General features: G+C 46.7%; 1 protein-coding gene across 1 annotated transcript; it reads right to left on the bottom strand.

Moving 5' to 3' along the window:
* Nucleotides 1–304: 304 nt before the first annotated feature.
* LOC119339654 (alpha-amylase type A isozyme-like) lies at nucleotides 305–2,386 on the bottom strand. The gene is made up of 4 exons (XM_037611624.1): nucleotides 2,234–2,386; nucleotides 1,980–2,112; nucleotides 883–1,697; nucleotides 305–797 (listed from the first exon to the last, which is right to left on the bottom strand). The coding sequence occupies exons 1-4, from the start codon at nucleotides 2,321–2,323 to the stop codon at nucleotides 519–521; spliced, it is 1,317 nt and encodes a 438-aa protein (XP_037467521.1). The 5' UTR covers nucleotides 2,324–2,386; the 3' UTR covers nucleotides 305–518.
* Between the last annotated feature and the right edge of the window lie 18,995 nt (nucleotides 2,387–21,381).

The raw sequence follows: 21,381 nt of genomic DNA on the forward strand, positions 1-21,381 counted from the left end.
TGAAGTTTCTTGTTCCAAAACAAGATTATGCATGAGCATCCAACAGATAACTCAACACAGTCTTGCTAAGTCTCAGTTGACTGGGACTTACCGAAGTCCTAGTCAATGCTATATCCATGAGATTTTACATCGAGATCCATGCAAAATTTTATTTTTATTTTTTTCTTCTCTCTTACTCCCTCTGTCCAGAATATTAGAATGTTTTTGATACTATGCTAGTGTTAAAACGTTATTATATTTTGGGACGGAGGGAGTACATGTTATGTCACTTGAGTAGCCATATCCAACTCGGCGTCTTATCATGCACATGGCAAATGGCGTAATTGCCTCTTATAACTCTTCATATACTCGGTGCTTTATTTACTACAGTCGTGTGAGCAATTTGTAGAGCTCATCAATTTTGGACAGACGTATACATAGTTGATTGATAATATCTGCGTGTCTATAGCAGAACTGCAGAAGTGAATTATTTACTTCAGAAAATTCATGCTCGATCGAATGGTGGATCGCTGGAGGCTTTAGCTCCGTTGTGCTGTTGCCGCGGCAGCGGTCTTCTCCCAGACGGCGTAGCCGTTGCCGTGCGCCGACGTTGCGAACCCAGCCGGGATCACCGCCCCGACGTCATATCTGGACCCGATCTTCACCACCACCTTGCCGTCGATCTCGGCGACGTAGGCATCACCTTCGTGCATGAGGATCTTGAGTGCGCTCGTCGCCGTGATGCCGTTGCGCTTCCTGATCGCCACCAGCGCCGCGATCTCATCCTTGAAACCCCAGGTGAAGAAATGGTCGTAGAACTGCGAATCATCGAGACAACAGATTTTAGTTTCCTGAATGAGTGGTCATGAATCATGGGGTGGGTTCCAAAGTTGGTTTGCTTACGATGCATGGGGTGCCGGGGTGGGTGAGGATGTATGCGTAGCCCTGCATGACCTTGTCGGAGGGGAATGGCCACAGGGCCTGCGTGGAGCCTGTGTCGTGGTTGTCGACGAAGGTGACGGCCTTGGCCGGCCACCACCCCATCACGCCGGGGGCCTTCCCCTGCGGGTCGATCAGCCGCCACAGTTCGCCCTCCACGGCGGCGTTCAATATCCCTTTGGTCGTGAAGTCGAACACCATGCCAGCCGATGCCGCGCCGCCCACCTTGTCCACCCAGTTCACCAGATTCTGCCGGTGCGCGTCCTGGTCGTAGTTGGGCTTGCCGTCGCCGCCGGTGGCCATGTTGTCCCACACCTCGGCCACGGCGAGGCTCGGGGACGTGCCATCGATGTACACCTTGGCCATCTCCGGCGAGTAGCCCCTGGCGAAGTCGAGGCGCCACGCGTCGAACCCGAGGTCGCTCTTGAGCCAGAGGAGCCACTCCTTCAGCTCGTGCTGGACGCGGTCGTTGAGGTGGTCGATGTCGGGCGCGGCGGCGAAGTCGGCGCCGGTGTCGAGGTTGGCTGTGCCGTCGGAGTAGGTGGTGTCGTCGCGGCAGATCATGTGGGGGCCCCAGTCCAGGCGGCCGTCGGAGGTGCCGCCCTCGAAGATGCAGTAGATGCCGCGGCTGTCCTTGTAGTCGGCGCAGCGGTGGTTGATGACGATGTCGGCGATCGCCTGGACGCCCTTGCCGTGGAGCGCGCGGATGAGCGACTTGAGCTCCGCCGCGTTGCCGTACTTGGACGCGTCGATGTCGTACAACCGACCAGGCATGTAACCTGCACCCAGCTCGATCGGTTTAGTTTGTATACTGTATACTTCGTGATCGCATTTGCACATTTTGTTCTTCATCGCAGCTGGTACAGTTTCATCGAAAAACAGAGTAGGAAAATGCTTTTGGTAGCTGTCTAAACATCGTGCTCAACGAAATAATTAATGAGTTTGCAATCGCAATCGAACTTAACATGTTGTCACCGCCACGCTTCTATGATTCCTTCCCTTTTTTTGGTTGCCTCTAGATGTTGAGACACGAATGATTTAGTGACAAGAGGGAGGAGGACCTTGGGTGGAGACGGAGTGCGATGGTGGCGGCAGCCAGACGTGCGTGACTCCGGCGGCGGCGATGTCGTCGACCTTGCCCATCATCATGTTGTACCATCCGCCACTCTGCTTCCACGACTCCCAGTTGAACCCCTGCAACAAGATTAGGAAACACCATGAACAAGCATCCATTAAGCTCAGATTCTTCTCCTCGGAAAAACAAACTAAGCCAAAAGAAATACATGAATCAAAAGGAAACCATGAGCCTGCGTACCTGAAAGAGGACTTGATGGCCGGACGCCAACCCGGCGAGAAGCAGCAGCAGCAGAGAGAAGCAGCACAGGTGGTTGCCGCTCTTCCCCATCGCGAGCGCTACTGTCGATCTCACACTGTTCACTGCACTCTTCTTCTCTGGATGAATGATTGGCTAGACTGGTGATTGATGGTTACAAGTGTTCGACGTGCTTGGTATTTATAGGCAGTCGATGCCATGGCAGTATTTAACAAGAGCTACGTCCCCGTGGAGTGTTGCTTGGAGGCACTGCATGGATACCAGACTCTGTTACGAGAAAAGGTGCAACAGATGATGGTCAAGTCAATCCGGGCTGGCACAAATTCCATGGGAAAATATATCCAAGTTGGGGTCGAAACCCAGCCTTGCCCTTATTTTTTGGACCCCTTAGTTGGCGAATGTTCGCCAGGAGAGGGTGACATTTGCAAACGATTTTGTTGGCATTTTTTTTCCAGAATGGAGGCAAAATATTTGCCTCGTCGATTAATTAAGAAGAAGAAAATTGCCCAGTTATTTTTTAAAAAACCGGACGAAAACCGATACAAAGAACCCGAAACAGGCCACTCGGGAAGCACGAAACACCGTGACCACACAGACAACCCGTCACATGCTCCTAAAACATAACAATCATACCTCACCACACTTGCACAACTCAACAGAACCCTGACAAGAACACCAACAACAATGACTTGGACAATCACATCGACAACACAAGAAACTGAGCATCATCCATCAAGAACCGCAGACGCCTTCCCATTAGCACACACACCGGCCACATCAATATCCTCAACCACATGCACCTCCGACCCGAAGGACTCAGAAGACGCCTCTGGATGCTCACATGACATACATGAATCATCTCCCTCACACAAGGTCACTAGTGAGTCCACCTTCATGTGCTTCACTGACAAAAGCGAAGCAGAGCTCATACATAGCTCCCTAATCTTGGGCATGATTTGCAGCACCGGAGCCACGAGCATGGCGATGGACTCGTCTTGAGAGGTACATAGCACAGGGGACGAGGCAGACATCGACAACGAAATGTCCCCAACATGGGGGGAGAAACAACCATATAACTTTGCCTCCGTGTCCTCCTCGGAGCAAACACCAACTGCAATAGGAGGATGTGATGTCATAGTAGTTTGCAGCATAGCCGGCATAAGGGAGAGTCTACTTAGAGCAACCTCCTCCCGCTCCAAAAAGCTCCCAACCCGCACCAGGCAGCCTTGCAGCAGCGCAATCTGATCAGCTAGAGCGGACTGCAGCACCACTTCAGATGAGGTTGTCGAGTCCGCCGTAGCAGATACAACAGACGCCCAGGACCCACGGTGAAGCACCTTGGAGGGGGGCGTGAATTTCATTGGACCCTTGCGTAAAGCTGATGTAGGACCATGCATGGTGTTGACGCTGGCCACGGGCGGCGTGGCAAGGCATGCCAGCGAGCTTAGAGGACGCCAGGGATTGCGACATCCGTGCGCACGATGACCATTCTCCAAACAACATGAGAACCGCAACGGATCTCTGCAATGAGCTGCACGATGCCCATGAGCAAAACATCTGTAGCATCTACCATGAAACCAAGCAGGAATGGGACGAGGAGCTATTGTCGTGGATGACGGCGACAATGGCAGCCGATGCGGGCTGCGCCGCGGCAGCACCTCCTGCCAACCCCCACCCATGTCCACCTCATGACCCACACACATCTCGCCGGAGTCGACGGCCTTGGCAGCAGCCGGCGACGTTTGAGGGGCCAGCTCCTCTTCGTCTTCGTCTTCATCGTCATTGTCAGCGGCAGAGGCCCACAAAACAGATCTTCGCGCACTGGTCAGCAAATCCTCCATGCCAACGACGATGCCCTCTGTGTTAGCCGATGGAGACAGGGAGGGCAGCTCCTCTACGCAGTCCATGCCGTCGCCATTGGCCGGGGCAACAAGAGCCGGCAACAGCAGGCCCGTGGCGGCATTGGCAAGTAGGGTGGGGGTGGCAGGTGGCGGTGCTGAAGCAGCTGTTCTCGCGGTCTTGGAACGCAGCGAGGCCTTAACACCCCCAGCTTCCTTCCTAAATCTGAAACTTGGGGGCACCGGCCGCAGTCGAGGGATGGCGCCGGTAGCCGGGACACTGCCTGCAGCCGGGGCGTTCGACGCTGGCACCACACACGCAGGCAGAGGCTGCCCTAACCTGGTCTCCACGGCCGCACCCACATCACCGGCAACCGAGGTCTGACGACCCAGCAGCTGCAGCGACATGGCAGAGAACTCGCGAGCATCTGGACTCGGGGAAGCAGAGGAGACCACGGCAAAGCTCAGCCCTCGAAGGACCGACGCTGGCGGCTGGAGGACGGCGGCTGCAGCAGTGGAAGACGGCGCTGGAGCGGCTCCCGCGGCGGAGGTTCGCGAGAGCGGCGTCGCGGTGTTGACGAGGGGACGGGGCGGCGCTGAGGCTGGTGCGGGAGAGTACGCCGCGGGGAGTCCGGATCCGGTTTCGACGGCAGAAAAGGAGGCCCGAGGACGGAGATCCGGCCGGCGGCGGCATGCGCCCAGCCGCCACCTGCGCGGTCGCGAGAGCGCCATCCCCTGTTTTGGCTAAAGAGACTCTTGTTTTGTTGGCATTTTAAGTTATGAGGAGATGGCAGTTTCTTGAAACCAATTATATATAGTTTCTATCAGGAAAGACAATTTTTCGTTTAAAACTGTCACTATTTGATCTCGTCTTGAAGTTAAAACTGTCATAGAAAGGGGTTCGTTTGCCACTCCTCTCCCAGGGTCGTCAAATAGCATTTCTGTACTTTTTTGGATAACTGATTTTGAACATAGTGCAAGATTTTTCATGTTTCCATGGCAGGAAACTCAATGCAAAATGTATCTGTACACCTGTCACTTGCTTGCACGCAAAATTTTGTGCAGAGCAGATAAACTGTGGTCTGTTGTTAATGTGGTGCGGCAACAGAAATATTAGCACACCAGAGGATACTCCTTTTTGGGTTGAGAAACCAACGGCGGGGAACGAAGCCGTAGATGAATAGTTTGCAGATATCTCCAAGGTTTTGGTGTGTGTACATACGTGACGACGCATCGGAAGAGCTAACCGTGGTGTCAGTGTTGCGTGGCTTCGCGAGCGAATGTGATCGCGACACCTCGATGTTGTTCACGCTCCGCAGCACACGATCGAGGGATAATTAATTGATCAGGGTACGTGCGTATTGTCAGCAAACAACATATATATTGAGATAATGAGATTGTTTACGTCTGGACCACGGTCGCCGGTGGCATCGCCAGCGTGTCACCTCCTTGTCCCACCTAACGGCCGGGCGCGATGCTACTATCTGTCGAAGCTACAAAAGTTAGAGCATCTACAGTAGGACTTGACTAATCTGACCCTTCAAACGTCCGCGGACAATGATCGATCATGTCTTAAAAATTGCATTCCACATCTGTATACCTCAAATTAGAAACCTCAAATTCATATTATTGGATGCAACACAGTGATCTTTGAGCGGAGCTTCGTCCGGTTTCGCTCCCCGCCTGCCCGGCTCCGTCGTGGCCACGTCCGGCGGCTGGCTACGCCCCTCAGAGTGTTGGTCTGGTCACCGACAAGGTAGAGCAGGGCATGGGACACGAGCCGGCCGTGCCCCATGCCCTACTCTTCCTCGTCGGAGCCCGGAACCGGTTGGGTGCCGGTGGACGCCAGAACGATAACGGATCCGTCCTGAGATGAGCCGTTGACGCCCATCACGATGCGATTGTGGCGCCCGGACTGATGCGCCATACGGGCGTCGAAGAATGCAACTCCGACTCGCCGACGTCCACCGCCGCGAGGGCTGCCGCCACCTCCCATGCTTGGTGCCTTGCACGGCGGGCATGCCGTGCCATGTTCTCGTCGGACGAGGCCCATGGTGCGTCCCGATGCTCGGCACACCAACGGAGGGGTTGGGAGCCCGCCAGCGCGTTCGGACGCCAGAACCACACGGCCTCCGGCAAGGCAGCTATGGCTGGCCTAGCGCCGGATCCATGCGCCATTTGGGCGGACGCAATGGATTCCCGACAGAAGAAGTTCGAGCGCTGTCGTGAACGGGCCTCCTCCCGGGTGGGACGGAACGCAAGCCGGACGGCGATCTCCTCCTTGGGGCCGCGTGGGATGAGCTCGGGGTCGACGGATCTGGAGGTGAAGGACTCAGATCCGTTGTCCGCCATGCCGGAGACAGCCGGAGACGAGTTTAGGTGGTGGAGGGGAGTGAAGGGGAGGGGAGTCAAATGGCTAAGGTTTGGTCCAGCAAACAGATGGGGAGGAATATATGTGGGGTCGGGTGGGCCAACGTGGGCCGGGTCTGACATGGCGGGCGTGCCTAGGCGCACCCGGGCGCCCCCATATCTACCCCATTTTTGGGCTGGATATGAGGGGGTGCCGGTCAACCCGGGCTTTTGAGGGTCGTTTGAAGGGGCCGTCTGGGTCAAAAAAATCATGACCGGATAGTGACCAGGCTGCCCACCCGGACGTGTGAGGCGGGTTTGAGACGCCCAACTGTAGATGCTCTTAGGCGTCTTCCGTAGCTCTCCACACCTTTGTATTAAGCTTTTTTCATTTATATTTACTGGAACCGTTGGGATGCGTTTGGTTTATATCTTTATTTTAGGGTATTTTGCATACTTGTTTTAGTTGGGCCTGTTTGAACTAATGTAGGCTAAAAAACAATATGTGCATGTAGTTTGGTTGCATGCATTAGTTTTCGTGCATGAGGAGAGAAGTTTCTACCACGTTGTTTCGTTGCATGTGTCCCTGTTGTTAGACAAACAACACGTTGTTTAATTGGTTGCAAACGTCATAAGGTGTGATCATCACTTCTCACTAGTGGTGACCTTACCACACACACTGAACATCGTCTTTCCTAACTAAGAAACAAATAGTAGTTTATCCTATCTACTAGCAAATGGCAATGCAAGTTATTAAGAGCCAAAATATGGTTGAATAGAGGAAAGTTCAATGACGCTAACTAGGTGGAAGTCCATCCTCTTCCTCTTCTTCTGCTGTTGTTGTGCTGCTTCTTCTTCTTCTCTTGTGTTGCTGCCTCTTCTGCTTCTTCTTCTTCTTCTTCAGATCCTTGTCTGACCTTTGTTATCCCACATTGCCTGAGCCTACTCCAACCTTTTGTTCTTGCATGCTTCATTGTCAAACACCTCCACACCAAGGCCAGAGCTGATCACATCATCAGGCGTCACATCTTCCTCCTCCGGTACAAGTTCACCAGTTCCCCATTGTAGGATCCAGTTATGAACGATGCAACATGGAAGAACAAGCTTAACCTAGGTAGGGTAAGGATGGAATGGCTTATGATTGAGGATCTTGAACATATTCTTGGGAGCTCCAAATACCCTCTCAACTGTTACTCTAAGGCTAGAGTGTCTGAGATTGAATAGTTCTGAGGAGTCCTAGGATAGTTCCTACCCGGAACTTGTTCAAATGGTGCCTGGTTTTCCTAACGGGTGGAAGAACACCTGGCCGACATGCATAGCCAGCATCTCCTATGTAGAACTTGTCATCTGGTATGTTGATGCCATCAGCTCTACACATGCTGCCATTGAGAATGTTAGCATCATGTGTTGATCCTTCATAGCTAGCCAGCACATATGTGAACTTCAGATCGAAGTCAACAACAACAAGCACATTCTGGCTTGTGTAGTGCTTCCTCAATCTATATGTTGCAGATTGTGACATCGGTACTCTAGTAGTGACATGAGTACCATCTATTGCCCCGATGCAATCCTGAAATGGCATTACAAGATGGTGTTATGGCTACAGTAGAACAATAAGAGCATATCAAGGCATGATCTACATACTGTCAATGCTCACCTTAAAGTATGGATACCATCTTGGGCTAGTGTGAATCTTGGTAGGAGGCTCGCCAGTTGGTGACACGATCATCTCTCCTTTGAGTGCCCCAACAACATATAACACTTGCTTGAAGTACCTGGAGATGGTCTCCATTGACCTCCTGAAGGTGTTTTGTATAATCCTGAACCTCTTGTTATGACCAACATCATGGAGGAACATGGCTACTTGCTCTATCAGATAGGTGTGGATGCTATCTTCTAGCAGCCCCTGTACCTGAACGTCTGCACAAGCCTTGCGAATGGTGCTCTTTTCATTCGAAGCATCCGCAGAGCCTCTGTGCCATTGCAGTTGTAGATGTAGTTCAGATTCGATATTCTCTACCAGTCTCGAATTAACATCAGACCACACAAGATGAGAGGTTTCTCCGTCGACGAACAACTCTCTTATGGACCAACTAGATCCAGGCCCAAACCACAACTTTTAGCTCTACTGCCTGAACTACAAGCTTCATCCATTCATCTACAACCTAAGCGACATCCATGGTGCAGTTAGCAATGGCGCAATCAAACCTAAACGGTCTTTTCGAATGACCCAACAGAGGAGAAGGGGATAGCTCACCAGCTTCGGTGTTGGGGGGACATGCCTGAGACGATGATGGTCGGACGGAGTCGAAGAAGAAGGGGAGAAGCAGCTGCCACAGCCGGGGAGTGCTGCCACCATGAATGCCGCCGCCACCACAATGTAGGATCGAAAGTATGTCTAGAGGGGGGTGATTAGACTACTTGACCAAATGAAAATATATTCTTTTCCTAATTTTAGTTGTGGGAAAATTTTAGCTATTAGCACAGGTCAAGAAATCAACCTACACATGCAATTCTAAGAGTATAGCAGCAGAAAGTAAAACATTGCATATGAAGGTAAAGGGAAGGGTTTGGAGGAGGCAAACGCGATGGAGATACGGAGACATATGGCGTGGTTCCGATAGGTGGTGCTATCGTACGTACACATTGATGAAGACTTCAACCCACGAAGGGTAACGGCTGCGTGAGTCCACGGAGGACTCCACCCACGAAGGATCCACGAAGAACAACTTTGTCTATCCCACCATGGCCGTCACCCACGAAGGACTTGCCTCACTCGGGTAGATCTTCACAAAGTAGGCGATCTCCTTGCCCTTACAAACTTCTTGGTTCAACTCCACAACATGTCGGAGGCTCCCAAGCGACACCAAACCAATCAAGGAGACGCCACTCTGCAAAAGGTAATAGATGGTGTGTTGATGATGAACTCCTTGCTCTTGTGATTCAAATGATAGTCTCCCCAACACTCAACTCTCTCTCTCTCTCTCTCAGATTTGGTTATGGTGGAAGAGTGTTTCGAGTGGAAAGCAACTTGGGGAAGGCTAGAAATCAAGGTTCAAATGGTAGGAATGGAATCTCTTTGATCTCAACACATGAGTAGGTGGTTTTCTCTCAGAAGACAGATGGTGGAAGTGTAGGCATGTTCTGATGGGTCTCTCCATGAATGAAGAGGGGGTGGAGCGGTATATATATCCTCCACACAAAATGCAATCGTTACACACATTTGACTCATCTCGTTGGGACTGAACGGATAAACTCGGTGGCACCGATCAGTTCAAAAATGTGAACTTTAGGAATCTCGGTGGGACCAACTGGAACAACTCGGTGGGACCGATGTGCTAGGGCTTAGGGAAACCATCATCTCAGTGGTGTCGATTGCATCAACTCGCTGGGACCAAAGTGAAGCAATAAGTGATATGTCTCCAATGTATCTATATTTTTTTATTGTTCCATGCTGTTATATTATCATTCTTGGATATTTTACAATCATTTTATAACAACTTTATATCATTTTTTGGGACTAACCTATAGACATAATGCCAAGTACCAGTTGCTGTTTTTTACTTGTTCTTTTACTTCGCAGAATATCGGTACCACATGAAGTCCAAATGCCACGAAACTTTTTGAAGATTTTCGGGACCAAAAGACAACTTGGGAGACAAGGAAGCACCTGGGGGAAGGCCCATGGGGCCCACAAGACACCAGGGCGCGCTAGAGGCCCCTGGCGCGCCCTAATGGGTTGTGGGGCCCACGGGGGTCTCCTCCACCGCCTCTCAGCTCTATAAATCCCCAGAAATTACAGAAACACTAGGGGAGCTGACGAAACACAATTCCAGTCGCCGCAAGCTCCAGAACCACAATATCCAATCTACACCATCATGGAGGGGTTCATCATCCTCATTGGTGCCTCTCCGATGATGCGTGAGTAGTTCACCATAGACCTACGGGTCCGTGGGTTGTAGCTAGATGGCTTTCTCTCTGTTTTTGATTCTTAATACAATGGTCTCTTGGAGATCTATTTGATGTAATGACTTTTTGTGGTGTGTTTGTTGGGATCCGATGAAGATGGAGTTTATGATCAGTTTCTATCCATGAATATTATTTGAGTCTTCTTTGATCTCTTATATGCATGATTACTTATAGCCTCATATTTCTTCTTCGAATCTTGAGTTTAGTTAGGCCAACTAGATCAATTTTTCTTGCCATGGGAAGAAGTGCTTTGTGATGGGTTTGATCTTCTGGTGTCCTCACCCAGTGACAGAAGGGGTAGTGAGGCACGTACGTATCGTTGCTATTAAGGATAACAAGATGGGGTCTATTCCTACATGAATAGATCTTGTCTACATCATGTCACCATTCTTATTGCATTACTCCATTTCTCCATGAACTTAATACACTAGATGCATGCTGGGTAGCGGTCGATGTGTGGAGTAATAGTAGTAGATGCAGAATCGTTTTGGTCTACTAATCTTGGACGTGATGCCTATACAATGATCATTGCCTTGGATATCATCGTGATTATTTGATCTTCTATCAATTTCCCAACAATAATTTGTTTACCCAGCGTATGCTATTTTCTCGAGAGAATCCACTAGTGAAACCTACGGCCCCCGGGTCTATCTTTTATCATATTGATTTCCGATCTATCTTTTGCCGCATTTGTTTTCAGATCTATTATTCCAAAAACCCAAAAAATACCCTGTTGCACTTTTTGTTTGCATCTTTTGTTTCATGTTTTATTCAGATCTATTTATCCAAACTCATACTATTTAATCTATGTTTTACCGGGAGGGTTTGACAACCCCTCTTACGCGTTGGGTTGCAAGGATTTGTTCTTTCTGTGCAGGTACCATTTACATAGTGTTGTTTGGTTCTCCTACTGGTTCGATAACCTTGGTTTCATAACTAAGGGAAATATCTACCATAGTTGTACTGCATCATGCCTTCCACCTTAGGGAAAAAACCAACGTATTTGACGCCACGTGAAAGGAAATTTCTGGCGCCATTATCGGGGAGACATCATCAACATATATCAGGTTCCTAATCATAAATTTCATCTCCTTGCAATTTACATCATTTATCATTTGCCTCTCATTTTCATCTCCCCCACTTCTAAAACGTTTTTTGCAAAAAACACAAAATATTTGCCCTTTTATTTGCCTTTTTTCCGTTCGCCTTTTTTTGTCAGATCTCTTCTTTGTTTGCAATCTTGTTTGTGTAGTCACGATGTCTCAAGAAAACACCAAGTTGTGTGACTTTTCCAATACTAATAACAATGATTTTATTAGTACTCCGATTGCTCCTCCCGCCACTAGTGTGGAGTCTGGTGATATTAATGCAACTATGTTGAATCTTGTTATGAAAGAGCAATATTCCGGTATTCCTAATGAGGATGTCGCGTCCCATCTAAACACGTTCGTAGAATTGTGTGATATGCAAAAGAAAAAAGATGTGGACAATCATATTGTGAAGATGAAATTATTTCCTTTCTCTTTGAGGGATCGTGCAAAAATTTTGTTTTCATCTTTGCCTCGTAATAGTATTGATTCTTGGGATAAGTGCCAGGATGCTTTTATTACTAAGTATTTTCCGCCTGCGAAAATTATTTCCCTTAGAAATCAGATCATGAATTTTTAAGAAACTTGAGCATGAATATGTTGCACAATCTTGGGAAAGAATGAAATTAATGTTAAGAAATTGTCCTACTCATGGTTTAAATCTTTGGATGATCATACAAAAAAATTATGCGGGATAGAATTTTGTCCCTAGAAATCTTTTATATTCTGTCGCGGGTGGTACTTTTGTGGAAATTACTTTGGGTGAGGCTACTAAATTGCTAGGTAATATCATGGAAAATTATTCACAATGGCATACCGAAAGAACACCTACTAGTAAAAAAAATTAATTCGGTTGAAGAAATTAGTACTTTGAGTGAAAAAGTACATGCTCTTATGAAATCGGTTGCTAGTAAAAATGCTCCTATTGATCTTAATGATGTACCTTTGTCTACTTTGATTGAGAAAAATAGTGATCCCGTAGATGTGAGTTTTGTCTCGCGAAACAATTTTAATAAAAATGCTTATAGAGGTAATTTTAATTCTAGGCCTTTTCCTGGAAATTCCTCTAATAATTATGATAATTCCTATGGGTATTCTTCTTACAATAATAATAGGGACCCCTCTGATCTTGAGAATAATATTAAAGAATTTATCAATGCTAAAAAAGTTTTTAATACTATGATAGAAGAAAAGTTGAATAAGATTGATGATATGTCTAGAAGTATTGATAGAATTTCTCCTGATGTAGAAAATCTCAAGATGAAAACTTTTTCACCCAAGGTTGATGAATCAATTAAAGCTCTATATGTTTCTATGGATGAAAGAAAGTAAAAAACCGCTATGCTTAGAGCTAAAAGAGAATTTTTAGAAAGAGCCTTTTCTATCGATTGCTTCCATAATAATGATGAAGATCTTAAAGTAATTGGTGTTTCTTCTATTGATTCCTTGTTTAGTAAGATTAAAATTGATGATAAAGGTATTGGAGAAGAGTCAACTTTAGCTAGAGGGTGTCCCAATGATTCGGAGGGTGAAAATCTTGATGAAAAATTGATAAAGTGGTTTGGAGAGGTCAAAACTTTAACTAGTGATGTGCCCACTCTTTTGGATTACAAAGACTTTAATTATGATAGTTGCTCTTTGATTGAGTGTATTTCTTTGTTGCAATCCATGATAAATTCATCCCATGCTTATGAACAAAATAAAGCCTTTACTAAACATATTGTTGATGCCATGATGAAAGCTTTTCAAGAAAAAATGGAATTAGAGATTTCAATTCCTAGAAAATTACATGATGAATGGGAACCTATCATTAAAGTCAAGATAAAAAATTATGGGTGCTTTGCTTTATGTGATTTGGGTGCTAGTGTTTCCACAATTCCGAAATCTCTATGTGATGTGCTTGGTCTTACCAATATTGACGAATGTTCTCTTAATTTGCACTTGGCGGATTCTACTATTGAAAAGCCTTTGGGAAGAATTAATGATATTCTCATTCTTTCAAATAGGAATTGTGTGCCCATAGATTTTATTTTTCTTGATATTGATCGCAATCCGTCTTGTCCCATTATACTTGGTAGACCGTTTCTATGAACTATAGGTGCCGGGATTGATATGAAAGAAGGCGATATTAAATTTCAATTTCCACTAAGAAAGGGTATGGAACACTTCCCTAGAACAAGAATTAAGCCACCATATGAATCAATCATGAGGGAAATCTATGGAGCAAAAACTAAAGATGACAATACTTGAATCTATACACTATGCCTAGCTAGGGGCATAAAACGATAGCGCTTTGTTGGGAGGCAACCCAATGAATAAAATATTTTTGTATTTTTCTTTCTGTTCTTGAGTGTTTGCACAATTATGCTACTATTATGATTGTGTTTTTATGTTTAAATTAGTGTTTGTGCCAAGTAAAGCCTTTGGGATCATCTTGGGTGATAGTTGATTTGATCTTGTTGGAAAACAGAACTTTTGCGTCGAGTAGCAGAATTTTGAAAATTCACAGAAGCAACGAAATTCTGAATTTCTTACACAATGTTGATATGCAAATTTCAAACATTTTTTTACCGTGAACAGTAGGAGAGGCTCCTACTATGTTAATATATTAAAATAATGAGAGCACTGTACATGTGAATATTTACATTGTGGGATGGGGGGGGGGGACTTGTCCACTTTGTGGCAAGTGAGGAGAGAGAACTTAGACAAAAGGGGTACAACTTATACAAAGTTTATAATAAAGGGCCTACGATCCTCTTTGACTCTATATTGAAGCAGTTCGAAGTCCCTCTTGAATTTGTCCAGCCAGGAAGTGAGAGAGGGGTTTATGGCTCTGAAATGCTTGTTATTTCTCTCCTTCCGAAGACTCCAGGCTGCCACCATGAATCTCTCCAGAAACATTGGGATAGGGTTGCCGTTTTTTTAATTGCAATGGCTTGTAAACGTCTGGGGAAGGGTTCCCAATGAATATCAAGTTTATCCCAACAACGTTTGCTGAAGGAGCATGTGAAAATCATGTGTTCAACCATTTCTTCTACATTCAGTCCACATAGGAGTCAATTGTGATCATCACCGATGTTGTAATGCCTTCTTTTTAGCATGTTCCGTGTACTGAGTCTATCATGGAAGAGCAACCAGGGAAAGACCTTTAATTTCATCGTGCACTTTGATTTCCAGATCCAGCAGAACACTTGGTGAGGTTGAATGTCCCTGAAAAAGAAGCGGTAATAATCTGTTGACTTGAATATTATTTTGCCCCAAACGTAGTGCCACACATCCGTGGCACTCGTGGAAGGTTGTATTTCTGCCGCAAATGATTTGCATGTCTCTGACCTCTGCATGTGCGTAGGGGATAGAGGTAGGTGAAACGTTTCTCCCAGCGATGTGCTCCCCAAGAAATCCTTGACAGAGATATCTTCGTTCAAGGAGTGGGAGAATGCACGAGGATGTGAGTCCTAGAGAGTTTGATCAGACCAGAGATCTTTCCAAAATAGTGCCGTGGTGCCACAAACAATATTGACCTTGGAGATTCCCCGAAATATAGGAGTGAGTTTGAGTATGTCTTTCCACCAAAAATATCCAACCGGGTCGCATGCATGTGGTATCTTGTGGGTGTAATATGAATCCCAAGTGAGTTGTACCCAAGGAATGTCCATCTTGTTGTAGAACTTGTGCAAGAACTTGAGGAGCAAAGCTTCATTTTGGACATGTAAATTGAGAACTCCGAGTCCTCCCTTATTTTTGGGCTTGCACACTATGTCCCAAGCAGCCAATGAGTTACATTTGTCTCCTTGTTTGGTTTTCTTGATCCATAGGCATCTGCGTCTTATCTTATCCTGTAGATCTATGAGTTTTGGTGGGAGATGCAATGTGCACATGGCGTAGATAAGAAGAGAAGTCACAGTGGAGTTTGAAAGAGCCAACTTCCCAGCATGTGACATGAGGGAAAGTGTGGAGGACAAGCTTCTTTCCACAGAACTGACGAGGGGCATAAGATCTTGTATGGTTGGCCGAGACGTGCCCAAAGGTAGTCCAAGATATGTGAACGGCATGGTTCCAATAGTGCACCCGAAGATAGAGGCCATTTGAGAAGCAAGATCAGGCTCCAAGTTGATAGGAATGAGCGTAGATTTATGGAAGTTTATTGTAAGGCCAATGGACTGGGCATACTTGTTGAGGATATCCTTGATAATCAAGGCTTGTTGCGGACAGGCAGGCATGAGAAAGATCATGTCATCAGCCTATTGGACAATGGGGTAGTCCATTTGGTCGTTGCATGGAAAAGGGAGTTGAATCAAGCCTGCCCTATATGCAGCATTAATAGCTGATTGTAGTAGGTCGGCCGCTAAGACGAAGATGAGTGGAGACATGGGATCACCCTGCCTAACTCCTCGACGGCAATGAAACTGTCGGCCCGGCACACCATTGAGAAGAACGGAAGATCTGCCAGAGGAAAAGATTGATTTGATCCAGGATAACCATTTATTATTGAAGCCCATACGTTTCATGATGTTTATCATGAGGTCATGCTCAATGGTGTCAAAAGCTTTGGCAAAATCAAGTTTTAGCAGGACAATGGGGCACTTAGAAGCTTGGCATTGATGAATGTATTGAAATGTCCATGCAAGGCAATCCTGAATAGATCTTCCACGTATGAAGCCATATTGATTACAATGAATGATTTTTAAAATGACCTTCTGAAGTCGGTTGGCCAGGAGTTTTGTAATAAGCTTGAGGCAGCAATTAAGTAGAGTGATAGGCCTGTAATCATTAATTGTAGATGGGGAACCATTCTTTGGGATGAGAGTAATCAGACCATCATTGATGCTTTGGAGATTAATATTTCCTGCATGAAATTGATTACACAACGTGTAAAAGTCCTCTTTGATAATTGGCCAGCATGCTTTAAGGAAGAGTACACTAAATCCATCCGGACCAGGACCCCAATCACCAGGCATCTCTTTAATGACCAAATCAATTTCTTCATGAGTGAAAGGTAGTGTTAGATGCTCCAGATTTTCATTTGGTCGTATTAATGAGGGGAGGTCAAATTGCATTTTCGTAGGGCTTGAGGTACCAAGTTTGTTCGAGTAGGCGTGGAAAAGAAGAGCCTCTTTTCCTGTGTGATCCTCCACCATGAGGCCATCTGAAGTTTGTAGATTTGCAATGTTATTCTTACGATACCTGTCCGTAGCCACTGCTTGAAATTTTTTTATATTTTCATCACCAAATTTAACCCAACGAATGGTGCACCGCTTCTTCCAATATTGCTTTTGATAATCCAGCAGACATAAAAGGTGCTTTTTGATGATTGTACGAAAGTTATTTTTAGGTAGTGTGAGACTCCGCTGATTTTCTAACGTGTCCAAATTCAACAGGGTGTTGTTTGTGTTCTCAATGGCCACCGAAAGCCTAGAAATATTCTTACTCCAAGATTTGAGTTCCTGTCGAAGGAGCTTGAACTTACGACAGAGTAAGGTAGCTGCATTGGGAACATTAAGAGGTCTGTTCCAAACTTCTTTAACCACATCCATGAAGCCTGGGTGCAGTAACCAATACGATTCAAATCTAAATAGTTTTGCTCGAGGAATTTTTGTCTCAATGTTTACTACACAAGGTGTGTGATCCTAGGTGGGCTTGCATAGTGGTTTGACAATGGTATTAGGATAGGCATTTGTCCAATGGATATAGGTGAAAAACCAATTGAGTTATTCGAGCAATGGGTCTTGTTGCATGTTACTCCACGTGTATAACCTGCCTTTGATAGGTAATTCAACAAGATTGTGCTTGCGAATAATGTCATTGAAGGTTAACATGTCATTGACATCACCCCCTGGTTTGTTGCGGTTTTCTGGACCTCTAATATAATTGAAACCCCCTAGAAATAAACAATCCGCATCTACCTGAATATCTCTGTTATACAACCACTGAGTGAAAGTCTCACGCGCAGGTCCTGTGCAGGGGCCATAGATGTTATATAGTGACCAGGCCTGGGTAGAAAGAGTGCTGGTGAACTGAACACCCAATGCAAAATCTTCCTGAACAATCACAGTACCCGAAAAGATGGAACTGTTCCAAACAGCAAGCAAACAACCAGAAGCACCTCGAGAAGGAATGTAAGCGAATTTATCAAAGCGCTTAGGATAGCAAGATTTAATAAAAGCTAGGTCGATAACAGGTTTTTAGTTTCTTGTAGATAAACGATAGCACACCCACTAACAGAGGTCGCATTAGAGAGTGCTAGAAGCTTTTTATCTGAGTTTAAGCCGCACACATTCTAGCATAGGACATTCCAGTTATGCAAAAGAGGCATTAAGACCAACTAATCAAGCAGAAGAAGAGGAGGAACCATCCTCTAGGCTGTTCGGGATGACAGCAGCAGCGTCAGAGGCGAGCAGGGCATCTTTAGTGAGCTCCTGGGGAGGGACGGCGCATCGATTGATGTCAATATTTTGCATGACACTGATTGGGGTCGGAGGGGGAGCCTGGCCCATGCTCGCAGAAGCGGAGCTGGAAGCAGCAGATGGCATCACCCTTGGCTTGACCTTAGAAGTAGAGGTGCGGGCATCAGTGATTTGTGGCACCCTGAATCCATCAAAACGAGTTGACCTGGTGCTGCGATGAACTTTAGTAGTGACTAGAGGAGCCTTGTGTTTGGAGCGACGAGGACGGGCTGCAGATGGGCCAGGTGCGTCAGAGAGTACCTGGGCCAAGCCCAAATCAGAACCTACAACCATTGGGCCAGGAGGAACAACTTGAGGCCCCTCAATCAAATTTGCAGTTGGCACCAAACTGAACATGTCAGCAGAAGAAATAGTGCTATCATCAATCAGAGCAACTTTAGTGTTACCAAGAGCAGGTACAGTGGTAGGTATCATAGGCAGCAGTGCAGAAGCATCCCCACCGGGCATACGTTCAGTAATTTGGATAGCGCAAGGGACTGGCTGTGGGTTCAAAATGCAGGCAGAAAAGCACAGCAGGTGAGTAGTCTCATGATCATTGATCTGCACAAGAGTCATGTGAGCTGCCATCTGGAACTCCAAAGGCGGTAGACCATAACCAGAACTCCATGTCCCAAATGCTGCAGTCACCGACAGAATAGACCTTGAAAGATGAGCAGTGAATATGTTGCGCGGGATCAAGGCTGAAGCCAGAACTGTAGTTAGTTCATTTCCTTCCACCGAGATGCTGACATTCATAGTGACTGCAGAAATTGCCACATCAACATTAATAATGTTTTGAGCCACAGGAGGAGCCACAAAGAGAGTGCTGATCTGAAGGTCAGACCCATGAGAGGAGCCTTGTGTACTTGCAGTTGAGCTAGTTTCAGTCCATGCAGAGTTGAGGCTATCAGTCACATTGTCTTCAGGTAGAATGCCATCTTGCACACGAAGACCTTGAGCAGCTAGCCAAGCCTGAAAATTTACCAGAGCAGCGGGCATTTGTGGTGGTGTGGGCTGAGGCCAAGGATCCCACTGAGCTTCTTGAGGTCCATCATGCTGAGGTGCATGATGCGGCGCCTGGTTGTTTCCAACACCATTCTGAAGCAACCAATTCTGAAGCTGCTGCTGGTATAACTGTTCTGCAGTGAGACCATCACCAAAAATGGGATGGGGCACACCATTGGCCGGAGGCGGCTCCTCATCAGCCACGGGGACCTCAGGGTCATGATCATTCCAATCTGCACCTCTGAGAATGTAAACAACAGTAGTCTAGCAAGCTCTGTCCCCTCCTAACTGACGAATCACAATACTTTTGGGGATCAGGCGCATGTGAATAACTTTAACCTTAATAAGCACGATAGATCGATCCACATTAGGACTGTTCCAAGTAACTAATCTGCCATAATCATTAATAGAGAGCTGAAGATAAAAATCTGTTTGGTAATCATCTGGGAAACCAATGTACATAAGACAAACCTCTAGACCTAGAGTAGTACTGCGCATGTTGAGAGAAGCATTGTGGCGCACAAAAGATACTAGGAGATCCTCCTCATCTAACTAGAACGTGGTATTCACAGCAGTATCACGGATGAACGAATTGGCAAATGCAAACATACCAACACCCAGCGGGTGGTCGGAGGACTCTGTGGTGTGCAGACCAAATTCATGCAGCATCCCTTCAATGGTGTTGGGGAGATCCTCCCTGAGATGCAGGGGCATAAATCTGTTGGCTTCAGCGATGGCGAGGAAGCTGTTGTTGAGAGGCGGGATGGGGTTGACAGCCATATCCGCACGGACCTTGCGATCAGCCGGCCCGGGCTTGATGGACCAGCCGGCATGGATGAAGGGCAGCGGGTTGACCGGGAAGTTGGCCATTGTTGCTGATGGGGCAGTGGTGGTGGTGACGACGGTGGTGGTGGCTGAAGGGGTTGGTGGTGTTGCTAGAGCAGAGCACTCTACAACATTGGGAAGCAGGGCAGCGCGAGGATGGCAATGGAGGGGAATGCGGGGCATCAAGTGTGGAGGAGGGGTTTTTTGGTCGCCACTGCCAACGTGGGGCCCAACGGTGCCACAAACAGAAATGCTCCACGTGTCCATAGTGACCACACGATTCACATCGAACGGTGGATGGTGGATGGCTCATAGGGGCTGTGAGGGGGAAAGGTTGTGTACGAGTAGGAAAATTGATTCCCTGCACCGGGTGAGTTGATTTGACTGCAAGAGTAGAATCTGGGCCCATAATTGAGTTACTATCAATAGATTTCCGAGGCCAAGCAGGGCCATTAATACCTTTGTGTCCAGGTGCCGAGCAGTTCATGCAAATAATTCGGGCGTGACAATTGGATTTGATGTGCCCCCATTGTAAGCAGCGAGAGCATAGAGCAGCCTAGCAATCCACAAGATCTTTGATTTCCTTTTCAATGTAGCCTGCACAAGATAAATCCACAATGCATGCCTTGGATAGTTAAGGCGGCCATGATGTGTGCGGTGGTGCATATTTGAAAGCTGATGGAAGGAAACATTGTGGCAATTTAGGGCAAGTGACATTATAAGGAAATTTGAAATTGCCAATCGAGAGTAAATGCTCCTGAGAATCCGTTGGGACTTGAATGGTAGTGGGTAATGGCGCCGTAGAGACCGGAGAACCTGCCGGATGAACCTTAACCGAGGGTGGCATCTTCGAGCTCGAAGCCTCACGACTATGTGAATTATTGAAATCCATGGAGGCTATAGGAATGAGCCCAAATTTGCCTAACTCAGAGGAAGTAGTAGGATTTGGAGCCAGTAGGTTTTGTAAACACTGATTTGTCAATCCAAATAGCCATCGGGCTCTGATTAGCAACCAGATCAAGCCTTTCATTAGCATGCCATTGAGAATCAAAATGCTTATAACCATTGAAACGGCCATTGAACAGATGAAAGTGATAGACGAAATCTGGCCAAATACGGTCTTTGAGGCCATGAATAAAATGTCCAACTTTGTTCCTAGCCACAGAGAAACGAAATGACCTCTCAAAAATCTTAGTAACTTTAAACCCTAGATGGTGCCCCCCAATGCAACACTGGAGAGCCACACCCACAGATTCTTTCGAGAGTGGAAATGAAGCCGAGGAGAAAGAAACCACCAAGAAAAATTCCTTGGTCTTGCAAGATGGAGAGAAATGCACCGTTTCTCCAAACCATCGGCGTACCTGATCGACCACCGTAAGGCCAGGCTTGAAATCCCAGTGTAGTAGGCCTTCCATGGCATGGATCAGAGGTTAGATCCATTGTGAGAGGGTGGAGCAGGTGGGGGAGGAGGAGGAGAGGAGAGGAGAGGCCATCGATTATCTCCACTTTCGTTGTTACAAATCGTTTGTTGGATCTATTTACATTGCGAGGGGCACTGCAAATTTCAAACGGTGTACTAATTGTTTAAAAAAATTGGAGCTACAAAAGTATGA

The sequence above is a fragment of the Triticum dicoccoides genome, chromosome 7B (genome assembly GCF_002162155.2).
Source record: "Triticum dicoccoides isolate Atlit2015 ecotype Zavitan chromosome 7B, WEW_v2.0, whole genome shotgun sequence".
Taxonomy (NCBI): Eukaryota; Viridiplantae; Streptophyta; class Magnoliopsida; order Poales; family Poaceae; genus Triticum; species Triticum dicoccoides.

Excerpts from the sequence above, each read along its gene's own strand:
- LOC119339654 (XM_037611624.1), bottom strand. The coding sequence starts at position 2,323 with ATGGGGAAGAGCGGCAACCACCTGTGCTGCTTCTCTCTGCTGCTGCTG. Across the intron at positions 1,698-1,979 it reads GCACTCCGTCTCCACCCAAG|GTTACATGCCTGGTCGGTTG; the intron begins GTCCTCCTCCCT and ends AGCTGGGTGCAG. Across the intron at positions 798-882 it reads ACCCCGGCACCCCATGCATC|TTCTACGACCATTTCTTCAC; the intron begins GTAAGCAAACCA and ends GATGATTCGCAG.